Source organism: Poecilia formosa, unplaced genomic scaffold, assembly GCF_000485575.1.
Source record: "Poecilia formosa unplaced genomic scaffold, Poecilia_formosa-5.1.2 Scaffold341, whole genome shotgun sequence".
NCBI classification, from domain to species: Eukaryota; Metazoa; Chordata; class Actinopteri; order Cyprinodontiformes; family Poeciliidae; genus Poecilia; species Poecilia formosa.
Genome location: NW_006800280.1, coordinates 654,628 through 672,055, shown reverse-complemented (window position 1 = coordinate 672,055; position 17,428 = coordinate 654,628). Strand labels below are relative to the sequence as shown.

Here is a 17,428-nt window from a genome sequence, read left to right as displayed (position 1 = left end):
ACGCAAAGACTGGCAGTTCCCATTGGAGTATACAGGAATGGCAGATAAGGAAGCAAATAAACACCACTTTTGATATTTTTACTTTTTAATTCAAACTCTTTAACCTTTTCGTGGCACTTCACAACTATGCAGCACATGGCGATGGTGTTACTCATCCTGACGAACGATAAAAGAGAAACCCACGCGGTAAACGATAAGCCACGCCCCCTACAGGTGATTCCCTTTAAAACCGCCGCGAGCTCTCCACAGCTGAGCGGGCGTGGCGACTCGTTCACAGTCAGCTTATTGTTTGTCGTCATGCAGCTAAAACTTGATGTTATATTTTCTTCAGTCTGTAATGTGACTCCTGTTTGGGTCCACCTCATTTTTTTTTGGTCAAACCGGTTTGTCTCCTTCATTTGCTCGGCGAGGATGGAAAAGGAAGTGAAGAGCTGAGCTGGGCAAGTTCAACAACTGGTTCGTGTTGTTTTGCTGTAAGCCGGCTTTTATTGACTTTTTGTCTGACTGCACGGCTGAGGTATCTTTTCGCTCAGTTTTGTTTCTTTGTTGCCCCGTATTCCGTTGGATATAATGTAAAGGTCGCTACGAAAGCGGGTTGGGGATTTTAAAAAAAAGAGGTGACGTTGTATTCAGTTTAAAGAGCTGTTTCCTTTGTTTTCATTAGCAGAAAGTTACAACGTGACATTATCAGTCAGCTAGACTGTTCGCCGCTACGTCACGCCCCTCACGAAACTTTCACAGGCAGTTTATGTTTCTAGTTTTAACTATAAGTCTGAGTGCATGTAAATGTGTCTGTCATGAACACGAAGCCGGAAGAACAAACTGTATTTGCTTATGCTGATTTGTTTTGAGCTCATCGTGCCATGCTTACAGCTTTAGGTAGGTAGAAAAAATAGGCAAAAATGCTACTGAAGTATTGAGTAACATCTGCTTTAATGTTTTAAAATGTTAAAAGACAAAAAGGTAAAGCTATATGCAAATTCTGGTATTTTAAACCCTACAATGGAAAACAAAAAATGTCAATGAATGGCAAAATGACACATTTTAAGCACAAGAAACACTCTTCTAAATCAATTTCCTTTAAATGCAATATCTAAATCTCCATTTGAGCAAACTGTAGGTGTCTGTACCTGCTGTATTTTTCCATAACATGTTTGCTCTTGGTTCAGTTAAGTAACTTATAGCAGGTACATCAGCCAGAAAGTTTACTTTCTTCAAATAAGACAAGTGATACATCCTGCTAACATTATTCATGTAAGAGTAAAATCTACACCTAAAAGTAAAATATTCCCCCTAAAATGTTCAAGTAAACGTAACCTCGTTACTGCTCACCTCTGCTTACAGCACCATGAACATGTTCAGAAGAGACAAGGGGTCACCTGCCCAGACTCCTGTGGTTCCTCCAAGACCCACTAAAGAGGTGAGGAAATGCAGGACAATAACTTATGTACTTGTTCTTGCATGAAACAATAAGGCGTAACATTATGACTACTACGTAATGCTGCCAGGAAGGGCTGCAGAGATCCCGGAAGGTGTGGTGTGGTATTTGACCTCAATTAGCAGATCCTTTTAAGCATTGCAAGCTGATGTTGCATGATCAACAAAACACTTCTATTTTCTTTTTTTTACTTCAAATTTTATGTTGTGTTCTTTCAGTCATGTGCCATTCTACATTTTTTCTCAGATTTGTGATTCTTTCCATAAAGGGTATAACTGGCTGCTTGGACAGCAGCATCTGTATTTCCTACCCGAACTTTCCTTAAATCATCCATCATATGGTTTCTGATTTCTTGCTTACATATCATTATATGTAAGCAATAATGATATTGCTTACATATGCTAGGGAACTTTGCAACACACCTGCAAAGTTCCCTAGCATGCTAGGAAACTTTGTGTTGCTAGGGAACTTTGTGTTCCCTAGCAACACACATGAACCCCACCATCCACATGTCCTAAAGCAAACGTGGGTCATCAGATCAGGCTACTTTCATCTGTTGCCCATTGTTGGCACTGTTGGAGAGGAGACGAAGGTTTACCATAGGTACCCTGACTTGTCTGTAACGTACTGTATGTTCTGACACCTTTCTATTAAACTCAGGGTTAGCTTCTCACTTGTAACAATAACTTCCTAACCAGGCTTGACAGGTTTTTTTATGCGTTACTAGGAGCTGGACAACCCCATCAGACACAGCCTCAAAACGGAGGATCCTGAATCAAATGCAGCCCTAAAGGTAAATGTTCAAACTTGATTGTAAATATGATGTCAGTGAACTTACAGCCCTCATTTCTTCTAGGAAAACACAAATGATCTTGACCCAAAGACAAAGGTCCAATATCATTTATCTATTCAGCCTCTAATTGAGAATCGGTAAGCTCTGTTTGCTTTAATTCATGGAGGTTTTGTTGTTTCCGTTGGGAGCAGCAGAAGACGGGAGTGATGGGGGTTGTGCAGAAGGTCAATCCCTTCAAGTCATCATCAAAGGTAGAAAAACAAAGGTTTCATATAATGAGTAACCAATAGCTCTTTGACTTGCATAACTTTGACTTGTTTCTTCTACTTAGGCGACCTCTTCGTCATCGAATGTCGGCCAAACTTCTTCCTCTGAATCGTCAGAACAGGCAACAGACTCCACACAGGTGAGTGAGGATTGTTTTGTTTGTCTTGTTGAACAGGCACGAGGATCTATGTTCAGAAAGCAGGCTACTAACTCAGTCAGGTTGTTTTCCATTCAAATCAGTATCAGAAAACTGGAGATCTTATCATTGTGTCACCAGTAAGCCTCTTCTAATTGAACTTTTCAGAGCTAGGTGAAATAAAAAATATATAGGATTTGCGCTAACTTGTCTAGGTATCGTTTGGAAGAATGTCTCTTGACTCCAAATTCATTGAGATGGAATAATACTGTAATAAGACTGGTATAAAAAAGCAGCACAAAACGGATGACAAAATGCAAACCTGTAAAATAAAATGCTGACTTGTGATTTAGTGAAATGGCATGGATGGAATTTTTAATGTACAAATAGGAAATCCATTGAATTTAACAAACTGCCAGCTCTTCTTTTTATGTTATTAATTTGTTTTCATTATATTTTAATTTAACAATATGGATATATCATTTGAATAGTTGGGGTGTCATTTTACATATTTTCTTAAAGAAACTGAGGACTAGGGGTGGACAACATGAACTTAAATTTGTTAACACAATATTTTGAGGGATTTATTGTGATAATAATGTACAAAATTGCAAACACTAACTGCTTTGCAATGCAAATTGACTTTCTTTCCTGTCTCTGAGCCTTTGGTTGTTCCTTGATGCCAAGATTTGAATGTTTGCAGTCCTGGTGGATGACTCATTCACCTTTTTCATTTTTATTTTTATTTTCAAAACAATCAATTTTTATATAAAACACAATGGCACACACAGTATATCCTGCATTGTTTCGAAAAATGTGTATTTAAATTCCATGTTTATAAAAATAAAAAACAATGGCAAGGCAGATTGTGGGTTGCTTCATCATTTTAAGGCTTGAAGTTTTCCTAGTTTAAAATATATTTGACATTTCTAAGTAGGCTCCACCTGTACTCAGTTTTCTAGTTGAGAACAAAAATGTGTGCTCCAGAGGTTAAGTGTTATACAACACACCTTGTTGGGCCAATCAGAACAGCTTTGTGTGTGAAGTTTCATGGTAGATGGGGAAATGCCCGTGTCACTTCTGTTCCAGAACCCTGGGATGCTAAAAGGAGTCATGCAGAAAGTGAACCCGTTCAAGTCCACCTCCCAGGTAACTACAGTCCTGTCTTTCTGATCTGTGTCAGACGGCAAAGTTTCCACTAAGCTTGCTCTCTCACACAGGTGCCTAAAACTCCATCCTCAGACTCATTGGAACAAGAAAGGAGCCCAGACTCGTCTCAGGTAGGGAAGTTGCTGAAACTTAACCCAAAGTCCTTTGTTTCAGGTCTTTGTTCCTTTTCCCACATCCTATTTAGAATCACACCCATTTCTAACTCTGGCTGGGAGCTATAGCTCTTCTTTTGTTCCTTTTGAATGAGACGTTATGTCCTATTTGTTCCTCCTGCATATTAACCAGTGAGACGTTTAGGAGCATACTTTTCTTTAAACAGTTTGGTCCAACTAAGACTGAAGGTCCAACTCAATAAACGTATAGTTCACCCTTCTTGTAAAACCAAATGTCAATGTTAGTTTTTAATAATGTTTTGTTAAAAATGGTGCTTTTATTGGATAAAATTCACTGTTGGAGCCAAACAACTTCCGTCTTCTTTGTATTTGACTAGGAGACGTCACAGTAGATGTGAGTCTGCAGAGTGGAGTTCACCGTGCAAAGTACAATTATTTGTGATTTTAAAACCGTTTTATAGCAAGTTGTGTCCTATTTTCAATCACTAAGGATTAATACAATGCCTGCCCACCTTCTGCTTCAACTCTTCTGGGAAGGTTTAAGGTTGAGTTTCATTAGTATTTTGACTCTTTCTTTCAGAATCAGATATGTGTGGTCAGACACTGATGCTGGATGAGAAAGACTGCCTTGCATTATCAGCTCTAATTCATCTTGAAATGTGTTCTATTGGATTGAGATCTGGGCTGTATAGGGGCCAGTCAGGTTCTTCCACACCAGACTCACTCATCCATGTTTTTGTAAACATGTCTTTATGCACTGGCTTCCAGTCATGTAGGAACAGAGTTTCTAGCCTCAAGCTGTTCTGAAAAAATTAGTTGTTTAGACACAGGTGCATGTTACCGTGTGTCTCCTACATGTTTGACACAGCAAATGTTGAAGAAGGTGCTGTTGTCGAAGGAGGTCAACATTAACCCTCTTGGGCTACATGCAAAACGTTGTTTGGGTTGAAAAACCAAACTAGTAAAGCACATCACCCAGTTTTGTAGGGTAATCGGTGTTCAACTTGTTTACCCTGTAAACGAAGTGGAAGCATCTGGCTGTGGAGATGCATTTATTAAACCGACAGGAAGGCTGTTCAGCGTCGGATTAAAACCTGCTAGAGGCCTAAAAAACAACTTTCTAGGACGTCCATAAACAGCTCAGCAGATGTATTCCATCCCTCCACTCTGACTGAGAAAACCATAGACAGTTTGTGTTTTGTGATTATAAAGTTGCAAAATGTAGAAAGATTCAAGAGATATAAACAGTTTTACAAGTCATCGTTAAAGGCCAAAATAAAAAAACGATTGCCTACTGAGTCGGTGAATAAGTCTTACCATGATCATGCTGCGTGACCGGCGGTTTCATTGAAATTTGCAACTTCCAGTTATTAAATTTCTCGGAATTCATTTGAGGTTACTGATAAATTTAAACTAAATATAAAGGTGACTAATTCCGCCCCAGGTTGCATGGCTCTGCCTAAATTGCTGGCAAATCAAAGCAGCTGACTGAGACATTTTGAAACTTGATGTTGCCTAAACAAAGTGCTGATTGTGTTGCGCTAATAAAAGATCCCCAACAGAAGCTGCTGTCTTGATAATGAGATTCCAGGAAGATGTTGACTAGTTTCTTTGGCTGATCTGTGTTTGTGTTGCAGAGTCCTAGTATGTTCAAAGGAGCCATGCAGAAAGTGAATCCCTTCAAGTCTTCAGCACAGGTATCGACTAGTTCAGTTGGTTTGCATCCTGGAAAGATGTTCATGTTTCTACTCTTTCTAGATGCACTTTTACCTTGTCTGCTAACTTCTAAATTTAATTTGTCTATCATTTTGTCATTCAGTGTTTTGTTTTCGCTCCCTGTTTTTCATAAACCAACAGCACATTAATATAGGTGCTCCTCAGGGCTGTGTTAAAGCCCCTGTTCCATTTATTTCACTTTCTTTATGATTAACTCTTGAGAATCAGAACGGAGGATATTTTGAAATGCTCATGTTGACGTTCTGTGCTCCTGTTTACAACAGAGTTTATAGGTTTTAGACTTAACGTTTTGACTTGTATTATAATGGTTTTATTCTGTCAGGCTGTTCTCTACAGTCTACATGGGTAGGGGATGTCGGTTTGCATCTGCGAGGTGCATTGGCAACCTCTCAGATGAAGTGAAATCAAAAGCGGCTCATATGGTTTATATAGCCATGGAAGTGAGTGGTATCTAAGGATGTCTCTCTTGAGGTAAACTGAAAGTAGGAATTCTTACAAAATTTCTTCCAGCCACTTGTTTTGTGATTTATGGAGTTCACAACTCCTACCTGAACTGTAAACCTCTCTAGTTGGTTACAGTGGACTCTATTTGGTGGAATCACAGTAAAGGGGGCTGAACATTTTTTTTTTTTGTGAAACCATGAATCCCTTTCCTACAGTTTCACATCTATGCAGTGCTGTGCTGACCTATTACCTAAGCCCAATAAAATCTATTGAACACTGTCTTTTCCACATCACAAATGTGGACAAAGTTCAGTGGTGTAAACACTTTTTGCAAGCGTAACGGCTAGAAATTTCCCATCTTGATTGAAACCAGGATTTCTGTGGGGCATTTGCACTAAAGTATCTAATTTCTTTTCTCATTTGTGTTTAAAGCAGCCCAAAAGCGATGCTCACGGTGACCCTGCAAACACACAGGAGTCTGACGGAGACCTTCAAGACAAACGGGTAAGCTGCATTCTCTCCCGTCTTTTCCAGATAACCTGTTTGTGCTGAGGTTCGATTCTAATCTGGTTCTAATGCTTCATCACGTAGAATCCAGGGGTGATGTCAAGCATGATTCAGAAAGTCAACCCATTCAAATCCTCCCAGCCCAAGGTATTTTTTAAAAAAAAGTCCTGATATGTGGTGTCTGGCTGTCTAGGAAACCTAGAGGGACATTTGGAAACTTGTTTACACACAGTTCCTCCTCATTCTCTGTTGGCTTTTCTCTGGCTTTCATTTCAGCCCCTTCAGGACACTCGGTCTCTACACAGTGACAACTCCTCTTCCTCTGGAAGCCTAACGGACAACAACAATGTGCCAGAGAAGCAGGTTGGTGCAAAGAACTAAGATTTATTTAGATCTGCACCTTAAATGCACATTTCCTGACATAAAAGTGATACAAAGGGGCTGAACTAGAGGCATAGACAAAACTCTAAAATGGCAGATGCACAACTGTTATCTAAGAAGAAAGTTCATTGGGAGAAAACTTCTGCTCTGATTTACATAGAGCATTACACTAATGGTGTAATATTTATAGTTACCACAAGATGGCGCACAATGCAATGATTTCAAACTACGACTTGTTGAAACTTGCTGGATGCATTTACAGGTACAAATAAATGAACTGGAATATCAGTGAAAATTTCAGTCATTCAACTTTAAATGTGGACCTCATAATTTAGACATTAAGTGTTTGTTTTTGTTAATCTTGATTATTATGGCTTACAATTAATGAAAACCCAAAATTCAGATTTTCAGGAAGTTTCAATATTACAAAAGACTAATAAAAACCTAAAATAATGAAATGAAGATGTTCTGTGGTTTGATTAGATTTAAGTCATAATCATAAAATATAGGAATAAATATTTAAAAGTCCCTTTGTAATTACACCATATAAGTTTAATTTACTTGAATTTTGTTACTAAGCATATTCTACCTTGTGCTTTCATAACATATTAATGTGTATCTGCAACCTGGCGACTATGGTCGAGCCATATTGGGGGGAAACTAATAAGATGGATTTTGACTTTGACGAGTATTGTCTGTCATTCTTGGCATAACCACTAGGTGTTGCCAAAGGACGTGATTTCAAAACTTGGGAGCAGATCCATTTCTTTTATTCAGTATCTTTTTATGTTTTTATTGTAGAATCCCGGGATGTTTAAAGGGATGATGCAGAAAGTAAACCCCTTCAAGTCACGCACACAGGTAAAGATTTAATCAACTTCACATCAGAAGAACCAGTTTTCACAAGCTATAAACCTCTGACATTTTTAACCTTATTTAACTTTTCACTGATCTCTGCTGACACAGGTGACGGATGACGCTTGTGAGACTGACACACCTGTTCCGTCTGATATGACAGAGGTAAATATAGCAGAGAAAGCAACAAATGACATTTAGCTTAGTATGAAAGGTTCAGCAGTCATGAGCTGTTTTATGACCTCATGAAGGTCTTTAACGCATTAAGTTTTCTTTGTGTGTCACCGTTGGAAAGTTAAATCCACGTACAGGTACACCTCAAAGAATTTGTCTGTTGTCAAAGTTCAGCATTTTTACTGTTGCTTCAGAAAGTGAAACTGGTGTATACAGTTATTAAACATGGTGTAAATGTAAAACCTTTTAATTTTTTTAAATTATTTTGATGATTATGGTGTGAAATTAATGAAAAATTTCAGTTTCTCAGAAAATTTTCAATAAAAAAAAGGTATAAACAGAAATATTAAGCCTCTAAAAAGGTGATTTTTGTGCACTTAATACGTGATTAGGGCTCCTTTTGCATAAATCACTTCATCAATGTGGCGTTGCATTAAGGCAATCAGCCTGTGGCGATGCTGAGATGGAATAGGTGCTTTGATAGGTCATCTTCATTTTTGGTCTGGTGTTTCTCATCATCTTCTCTGAGGCCCAGATCACATTGTGTGCCAATTCAGAACAGTTATTGGATCTGCTTTTGACACCTTTGGCAGTCTGGACAGGTGCTAATTCCTGCTGGAAAGCTAAGATTTTTCAGCATAAGGAAACACAAAAGGGCTTTAAAACTTCCTGGTAAGACAACTTTAACTGTGAACTTCAGAAAACCCAGTGAACCAACACCAGCAGATACCACGGTACACCAAACCATCACTTACTGGAAACTTCACACTGGACCTCAAGCAAAGTGGATTTTCCATAGCTCTCCACTCTTCCTCTCAGCTTTGTGATAATGGTTACCAAACAAAATAGAAACTTTAAGTTCATCTGAATAGATAACTTTGGACGATTGAGCAGCAGTCCAGTTCTTTCTCCCCAGCCCTGCTCGACTGATGCGGTGGACTGTACCCTCAGTCCACTTCTTCTGAAGTTGCCACAGATTCTTGATTACCAACACTTGTTCACATTTCTGACCATATGTCTCACTTCCATTCAACGCTCAGTGAATATGTTTGGATCTGGCATATTGAATACCCCCCTCTTTTGCAATGTCTTTTTGTGACTTGCCTTCCTTGTGGAGGGTGTCTATGACCGTCTTCAGGACATCTGTCCAGTCAGCAGTCTTCCCGTTTATCGTGTATGCCATAATATGACCATAACATTGACTCTTTCACCGCAAAAACACAAAATCTTACTGAGTATTTTTGGTCTAGTTTCTAGTGCGTATATCTTATCACACTTGAAATAAGGCAAAACTAACTTGCAAGTAACTTTTCAACAAGATATAGGAACTTGTTTTAAGTCATTGATGCATTAGTATTGATATACTAGCTATATGTGAAATAATCTGCCAGTGGAACTAGTACTTTTTCATCAATATGAAGAATTGTTGACTTAAAAGAAGCTACTATATCCTGCTGAAAAGTCACTTACTAGTTAATGCTGTCTCATTTTGAGTAGACCAAGATATTTGCACTAGAAACTAGATCATTAATACTTAACTTTTTTGGTGGTTTTGAAATTGGCTATTACATGAGACACCAAATTTTGGATTTCCATCATCCTGTAAGCTATAATAAAGGCTTAAAATATTTCACTCAACATATATTGAATTCAGATACAACGTATATTTGCTTTCTGACAGGAGAGAGGTGTCTTTTTTGAGCTGTACCTGTATATCAAAAATGGCTTGCATTTACTACATTAGGATCCCGTCCATCAATATTGTGTGTAGTTTGTTCTGTTTAACTAATGGAACTGATGTTGACTCAGTATTTCACTCTGACTCATCAGGTCGAGCGAGCTGTACACAGTGAGAACTCCAGCAGCTCTGAAAGTCTAGACGACAGCGCTATAGAGAGACATGTAAGTTATGATGTACATGTCGTTATAGTGGGTGACTTGTCATCCGTCATAGATTCAGATGTAAAAATAGAAGTCTGATGTCTCGCTACAACAATGCTAAGCATGTGACTGGGTAAAAATCACATGGTGGTGGTGTTGACTTACTGGAAGCAATGTTATTTGATAGAGGTGTTTTGTTTTTTTAATGATCAGTTCTTGATATGAGGGTGTAGGTATCTCATCAGTCTTTTGGGAAAATAGTTTCTCTTAGAATATTCATTCCCTCAGGTAACACAGTGAGGGAATGTGTTACCTAAGTTGATTTATATCAGGTGTTTTTGACTCGAGGTCCAGAGTTGAAGGTCCTTTATTTAGAGAATACAATAAAATCAATTACATTATATATGTGTGTGTGTATATATGTACTTATTTTAAATTGGCCCGAGTAACAAACTAATCCATTGCCCTCTCCAGACTATTTGGTACACAGACGCTGACACCACGCCAGAGGTGGGAAACCAGCCAACAGAGATCTCAAGGAAAAGGACTAAGGTTGGTCACCATAAACATTACCCAATCTTTATGAAAACCCCAGTTTTTGTAGTGGTGGTGTTTGTTTTTTCCTACCATGTGGTTCTCTTTAGATTATCTGGAAAAACATCTTAACACTGGGAATAATAATAATAATAATAGGATATTTTTCATGTCATTTCAAGAATAACACAGTGGGGACTGTTTGGATTTTGTCAAGTTGAATCTTCACTGCCATTATTAACAAGCACTGGATGCACCATAGCATAACAGGACCTAGTTGTGAAAGTAACATTTGAATGTGTCTTTGTCTTTCAGACTTTCATTATCAAAAGAATTCTTCCCAAATCGTTTTTTGGGTCTGGATCCAAGGTAAAGTTGGTGTGTATACGTTTCTGGCCGCCTAGCAACATTTTAGAAAGTTTAAAACAAACAAAAATCATCATTAAAAATATTTTTTGTTGGAGTTGACATAACACAATGTACAAAAGGTGGCTCTGGTGCTGAAATTGGGAGGATCTTGTGTGTGGCTAAAGCAATGCTAGGCTAGGTGAAAGATTTTTCTCCAAATGAATGAAGCTACTGTTTACCTTTTTCTCCCAGTCATTCCATTCTTCACCTTATCCATGAACCTTTCGGGGGAAAAAAAATACACTTAAAATAAAGTTCAACAGATGTGGGAAGCATCACAGTACTAACATTTTGAATTCATCAGCTGTTCAAAATGTTTGCTTCTCTTCTATTTTCAAGCACAGCTTTTCCTGAAGAAACTCTAAAACACTAAAACAAATGTTCAGGGATCTGTTCTGCCTCAGCGCACGCCACCGAAGCGCTTTAATGACAAGAAAGCATGCGATTCACGTACACGTTACAAATGGCCTGTAACAATCACACACTGAGTGTAACAGCAGGTTGATTGCAACCTTTAACCTCCTTGATCCTTTAACAAGATATACACGTAGTGAAAAAGGCATCTTAATCCTGTGATTAAGATCCTGTGATTTTTGGAAAGAAGCTTTTGAGTCGTGTCCCTCATTAATGCTGCCGTTATGGTAACCTGTTAATATAAAGGTATGGAAAAAACTTAGATTTCAGTTTATCACTAATTAGGACTGGCAATGCATAAAATAAGCCACTTCCAGGCACCAGTCAATTTGACTGTTCATTCGTTTTTTGTATTTTTTTCTGATAATCCAGTATCTTTATCCTGCAATACATTCATGTTCCTTATTCTTTACAGGAATCTGCAAATCCATCATCAGATGCTCAGGCACAGCCTCAGGTTTGTAGTTTAGAATGTGAAAGTTGTAAAAATGTTGTAGGTGTTGATCACGATTTCGCCTTGAGCTAGTCGCATAGTTTTCGCAAGTTTTTTTTTAATGTTTTTTTTTTTTTTTTCCTTTCAAGTGATTTCATCCAATAGACGAAAATCAAACACTATGTCAAACAAATCCAAAGCAACGGATATAAAGTGTATATTTTAGCAGCACTTGTCATTGCTTTCACTTTGTAAAATTATTTTGTCTTTTTTATCGAGTAGATTTGGGAATTGGTTGGGGATTTTTATTTTATTTTTTTAATGCGTTTCTTGTCGATCCAGTTAAAGGGCTACTTCCTGGCAACTGGCTGCAATTGCGTAACTCACCCTGCCACTTGCCAAGTTATCTAAACACGGTAGAACAACAACAACCTATTGTCTTCACTAAAACTGTTAGTCACTTTGTATGAGCTGTGGCAATTGTAGCACAGTTTCAGAAAAGGGAAATGGATTAACCCATGAAGTCACTGTGTCCTCTAATAACCCGATGAGCTCAATGCATCCCACGGCGTTTTTAAGGTCATTGGGCTCCTGTCAGGAAATGTTGCTGCATTTCCTGTTGGCAAGTGGATATCACGCATGAAGATCATCACATGAAAAGTTGTTTTTGTTTTCCACTCAAGGACAGCTGAACTGATTTTTTTTTTTTTTTTTGCACACTTGACATGAGACAAAACAAACGTACAAGTAACTTTTCATCAAGATAGGAGTTTTTTTTTTTTTTTTTTAAGTAAATAATTTCTTAATATCGAAACTGAAGTACTAGTTCCACTGGCAAATTATTTCATATTTCCCATGTTATAAGTTGGGAAACAAATCTTCCAGAGGAACTAGTATTTTTTTTTTTCTTTAAGAAATTATTTATTTAAAACAAGCTGCTATATCTTACTGAAAAGTTACTTGGGAGTCAGAAAAAAGACAAAACCAAGATATTTGCACTAGAAACTAGACCAAAATCACTTAAGATTTTATTTTAGCAGTGCGCAATATTCTGGGTTTCCTTTAAATAGAAACTACTTTGATTAGTAAAAATTATTGCACTGTTTTGACAACTAGGATCAGTTGGAATCTATGCAATTGAATAGAAGTGATTTTTTTTTTTTTTTTTTTTTTTTTTTTTTCACAAAGACATTTAAATAAACAGAAGCCAACTGAATTCTAAATGCATAAATAAGGAGAAAANTTTTTTTTTTTTTTTTTTTGCACACTTGACATGAGACAAAACTAACGTTCAAGTAACTTTTCATCAAGATGGGAGTTTTTTTTTTGTTTTTTAAGTAAATAATTTCTTAATATCGAAACTGAAGTACTAGTTTCACTGGCAAATTATTTCATATTTCCCATGTTATAAGTTGGGGAAACAAATCTTCCAGTGGAACTAGTACTTTTTTGTCTTTAAGAAATTATTTATTTAAAACAAGCTGCTACATCTTACTGAAAAATTACTTGGGAGTCAGAAAAAAGACAAAACCAAGATATTTGCACTAGAAACTAGACCAAAATCATTTAAGATTTTATTTTAGCAGTGTGCAATAATCTGGGTTTCCTTTAAATAGAAACTACTTTGATTAGTAAAACTTACTGCACTGTTTGACAACTAGGATCAGTTGGAATGTATGCAATTGAATAGAAGTGATTTTATTTTATTTTTTGTAAATTGCCTCACAAAAACATCATATAAATAAACAGAAGCCAACTGAATTCTAAATGCATAAATAAGGAGAAAAATTTCTGGAATAAAGACTCACAAAAATCAGATTAGGACAGGAAAGTAGATCAATGCATTTACATTTAGGTTGTTATTAACAGGGTGAACACTGCAATCATCTGATAAGAGCTGACATGATAAAACATGAGTTCACTGGAGAGACAATTTTACTAAGATGTATCATTTCTGAATTGGACATTTGAATCTTTTTGATGCCGTCTGTCATTTGGTCTTTTTTAAAATTAACTCTAAAATATGTTATCCTTGCTGTAGGAGGACGTTGAAGTTCAAACACTACAGCTGGCTGAAGTACCAGTACCTGGTGAAGGAACGCAACTGGACCCTCTGGACGTACGCCTGTTTCTTTTGATCTACGCTTCACTGATTATATTTGAGTAGCCAGACGCATCCTGAAAAACATTTAATATATATATATTTATTTGCAGGATGAGGAAGGCCTCCTCTCATGGTGGAAAACTGTTGAAGGTAGCTTTGCTCTCAGTAGTTTTTGTTCACTGCAGCTGAAACTTCATAAAGGTAACTTTTTTTTTTGTCTTCTCTGACTCCAAGGATGGGATGAGTGGAATGAAGCGAACCAGAATGATGATGCTGAAGAGTATGTAAAACAAATGAGCATGTTGGATTTTAGTTTTTTGAGTTTATGATTTAAAATGAAGAGCAAGAAATTGCTAATTTAAGACAATACTTGTTTGAACTGCAGCTTAAATGTTCTCATTTTATGGTTTCTTCTATAGCTGTCTCTATAGCTTTATTTTTCTAATCATCTCCATTGATGATCATACATTTCAAATTAGGCATCTGTTTATATGGAGAGTCCCAATCCAGTGTGTGTGTCAGAACTGTATTTGGTACCTTTGCTTGGAACATAATGAAACCTAATTTCATTGGATGCATGTGAAAGGAGACAGTTTAATCAAACGCATGACAATTCATGAGCTATGAAATGCCATTTAGCCAAAAGGCTATTTGTAGTCTCATGGCCAGGAGGTAAAAAAAAAAAAGCAATAAAATACAAGAATGAGTAAGATACTGTAAGTAGATGAGATTAGACTTAAGAAAAAAACCCCAAAAAAAACCCTAACACTCTATGAAAGAAGGAAACATAACTTAAGACAATACGATACAAATAAACAACGCAGCACAACATGTTAACCAGTGTTTCTCTCCCACAGTGAGAAACACTGATGGAGAACCACTAAAAACTTTGAAGTATTACATTATTTTGATTAAACAAATCCGCAGAACGCTGTGGGAAAGCGTTTAGTGAAGACAATAGGTTGTTGTTGTTCTACCGTGTTTAGATAACTTGGCAATTAGCATATCCCTAATTTCAACCTTACATAAGATGCATATTTGTAGTTGCCATTTCCTTTACCTTTTTTATTTATTTTTTTCATTCTGTTGATTAGAGTGGTGGAACAAGCCGCCGACCGAGTCTTCATGGCCGCGCGTCTTTTTGTTCGCTTCTTCAACCAGCGCGGCGCCTCCCTCCAGCAGCGAATCCTGGAACTCCTCTCCTTGGCCGACTTGGCAGACAACTTCCACAAGAAGACGGTGACGGCCAGCGTGGGCGGCGGGGTGGCCAGCGTCGCCGGGTCAGTCACCACCATCACCGGGCTCATTCTGGCGCCCTTCACGGCGGGGACGTCGCTCATCGTCACAGCGGTGGGCATCGGCATCGCCACGGCGGGCGGCCTGACGTCTGCCTCGGCCAACATCACGGACACATTGCATTCAAAGACCGACCGCAAGAAGGTGGAGAAGATGATCCAAGATTACCAGGATGAAATTAAGGACATCAAGGACTGCTTGGAGTTCTTACAGGTCAGAACGTGTACACATTCTAGACGTTGGAGTAGATTAGTATGACGACGTATTGGGGACATCGTTGATTTAAAAAAAAAGAGTAAATTTCCACTAAAAAAAACAATCCTCAAATTTTCTAGAAAAAGCTCAGAACATTTCCAAAAGCTGAAAATGTTAAACTTTTTAAATTAAGAACATTTTTAAGTTGAAAATGTTCAACTCTTGAAACTCAGACATTTCCAATTCTTTTCTAGAAGTGTTTTTGGCAGAAATTTACAATATTTTTTTTTTTCCTTGAACATTTTCAACTTTTGAAAAATGTTCCAAATTCAAAAAGTTGATCACTTTCAACTTGTGTTCTGAGTTTTTTTTCCTAGAAATTTTGACAGTTGAGGGTTGTTTTTTTGTTTTTGTTTTTTTTTGGCAGAAATGTACTTTATTTTGATGCACGGTTGCCCAAGTATATTAGTTTTTCTTTTTGTGTGATGATTTCTTAGTGTCAGTTGTTTAGAAATGTGTCAGATGCCGATTCATAAGAGCAAAACTTGCGATCCTTTCAGGAAGGGATGGAGACGCTCGAGGAGTGGAACTTCGAGAAGTACGCCGAGAGCATCTCGAAGAAGCACCTGAATCAGAACGTCAAACATGTAATGAAGGAGGGCGGTCGGGCTGGGAAGGCTTTAGTCATCAACACGGAAAGCCTGATCAGCACCGTCCAGGTTCTGAGCGTCGCCGGCGGCGCTGCTAAAGCCGCGCAGGTCATGAGCGTCACCACGGGAGTCATGTCGGGCCTCTTCCTGGCTCTGGACGTGTTCTTCCTGGCGAAGGATTCCATGGAGCTGAAAAAGGGCGCGAAGACGGAGTTTGCCACTAAGATCCGAGAGGTGTGTAAGGACCTGCAGGACGGGTTGCTGGAGCTGAACCGAATCAAAGAAGAGCTGCAAAAAACTATGGATGGGATAGAGGTGGAGGTTGAAGAGGAGGATGAGGAGATGTTGAAGTCTGACCTGAAGAAGCTTATTGAACTTGAAGACTGAGGGGTGGTGGCTACGTATTTAAAATCAAGCATCCCGGTTTTAAGAAGACAAAGAAACCAAAATGGGGCAATAGCTTTGGTAGTTTTTTTTCCAGTCGTTGCTGAAAAGATACTTTTTTCAAAAATATTTTACTAGATTCTTTTTAAATATACTTGACTAAAATGTTGTAATTATTCTGAATGTGTGCCTTTTCCTCTTTAATAAAAGTGGTTTATTTGTATTTTATGTTTGGCTAATGACGTAACATGTGGATGGCTGAAACCAGGAAGTAGAGACACGAGGAGACCAGTTTTGATCAGAAAATATTCCAGTAAACGCTGCATGAACACCGCGTGCTTGCGCCGCAATGCCAGCATGAAGGCCTGAAAAAATGTGGAAGGGCCGCATTATCAAAGCACGTCTGGAGGGAAAAAAAAATTTCTGTCAGATGTTTTCAGCATGAACAGTAAACTGGAAAACATAGAACAAAGGAAGTTAAAATGCAGCCAATAATGAGTAATTACGGTCACTAAGATGTTTTGTATCATAGCCAAAGAAAAGGAATGTTTTTAGTTGCAAAATTGTTGAAAAACAGAGTTGGCGCCCTCGTGTTAATAACCAGGTGACACTTATCACTCAAAACGTCATAAAACTGATCATTTTAAAGAAAAAACCCTCACTTGAGTCCAGATGGAAGACGGTACACTCAACCCCACCCAGTGTGGATGACAGAGCTGACTTTTCTGGTTGGTGGAAAAGGAGGCTACAACTTGTCAAGTTCAAATGGAAGTTTAAAAATTGACAACAGACTTTGTTCCACTGAGACTGGCTGAATGTAAACTCAATAAAATGTAAACTTTTATTGAACTATAGAGGTGATTCTGGAGAATAACTGTGGGCACTGAGAATTCAAACGTATGGGGGGAAAAAAAAAAAAAATTGCACAAAAACAAATCTCAGCCTTGATGATCACAACAAAATTCAGGAAGTTTTCTTTTTTTTTTTTTTTAATAGCTTCCTTCTCAAACATAGTTCATGCATTTCCTTTAAAAGCCACTTTGGGGATTTCTTTTTCTCATTCCTGTTACTCTCCTGTAGTTGGAGCAGGTTGAGTCGGACAGTAAAACTTTGT

The 17,428-nt window shown here is 37.9% G+C and overlaps 1 protein-coding gene across 10 annotated transcripts; it reads left to right on the top strand.

The window, feature by feature from the left end:
- The first annotated feature begins 230 nt into the window (after positions 1-230).
- Positions 231-16,540, top strand: LOC103153182 (uncharacterized). 10 transcript variants are annotated; one of them, XM_016661720.1, is made up of 23 exons: positions 231-440; positions 1,345-1,420; positions 2,166-2,231; positions 2,295-2,327; positions 2,423-2,482; positions 2,563-2,637; positions 3,724-3,783; positions 3,855-3,914; positions 5,555-5,614; positions 6,531-6,602; positions 6,690-6,752; positions 6,882-6,968; positions 7,788-7,847; positions 7,953-8,006; positions 9,846-9,917; positions 10,371-10,448; positions 10,746-10,808; positions 11,668-11,709; positions 13,727-13,804; positions 13,900-13,939; positions 14,024-14,069; positions 14,884-15,298; positions 15,841-16,540. In XM_016661720.1, exons 2-23 carry the CDS (start codon positions 1,349-1,351, stop codon positions 16,315-16,317), a joined length of 2,133 nt encoding a protein of 710 aa, XP_016517206.1. In that variant the 5' UTR covers positions 231-440; positions 1,345-1,348; the 3' UTR covers positions 16,318-16,540. The 10 variants fall into 10 exon arrangements, with proteins under 10 accessions (XP_016517206.1, XP_016517207.1, XP_016517203.1 ...); XM_016661721.1 differs by having other exon boundaries at positions 231-456; positions 6,534-6,602; XM_016661717.1 differs by having other exon boundaries at positions 231-456.
- The last annotated feature ends 888 nt before the right edge of the window (positions 16,541-17,428 follow it).

Excerpts from the sequence above, each read along its gene's own strand:
- LOC103153182 (XM_016661720.1), top strand. The coding sequence starts at position 1,349 with ATGAACATGTTCAGAAGAGACAAGGGGTCACCTGCCCAGACTCCTGTG. Across the intron at positions 3,784-3,854 it reads CGTTCAAGTCCACCTCCCAG|GTGCCTAAAACTCCATCCTC; the intron begins GTAACTACAGTC and ends TCTCTCACACAG. Across the intron at positions 11,710-13,726 it reads ATGCTCAGGCACAGCCTCAG|GAGGACGTTGAAGTTCAAAC; the intron begins GTTTGTAGTTTA and ends TCCTTGCTGTAG.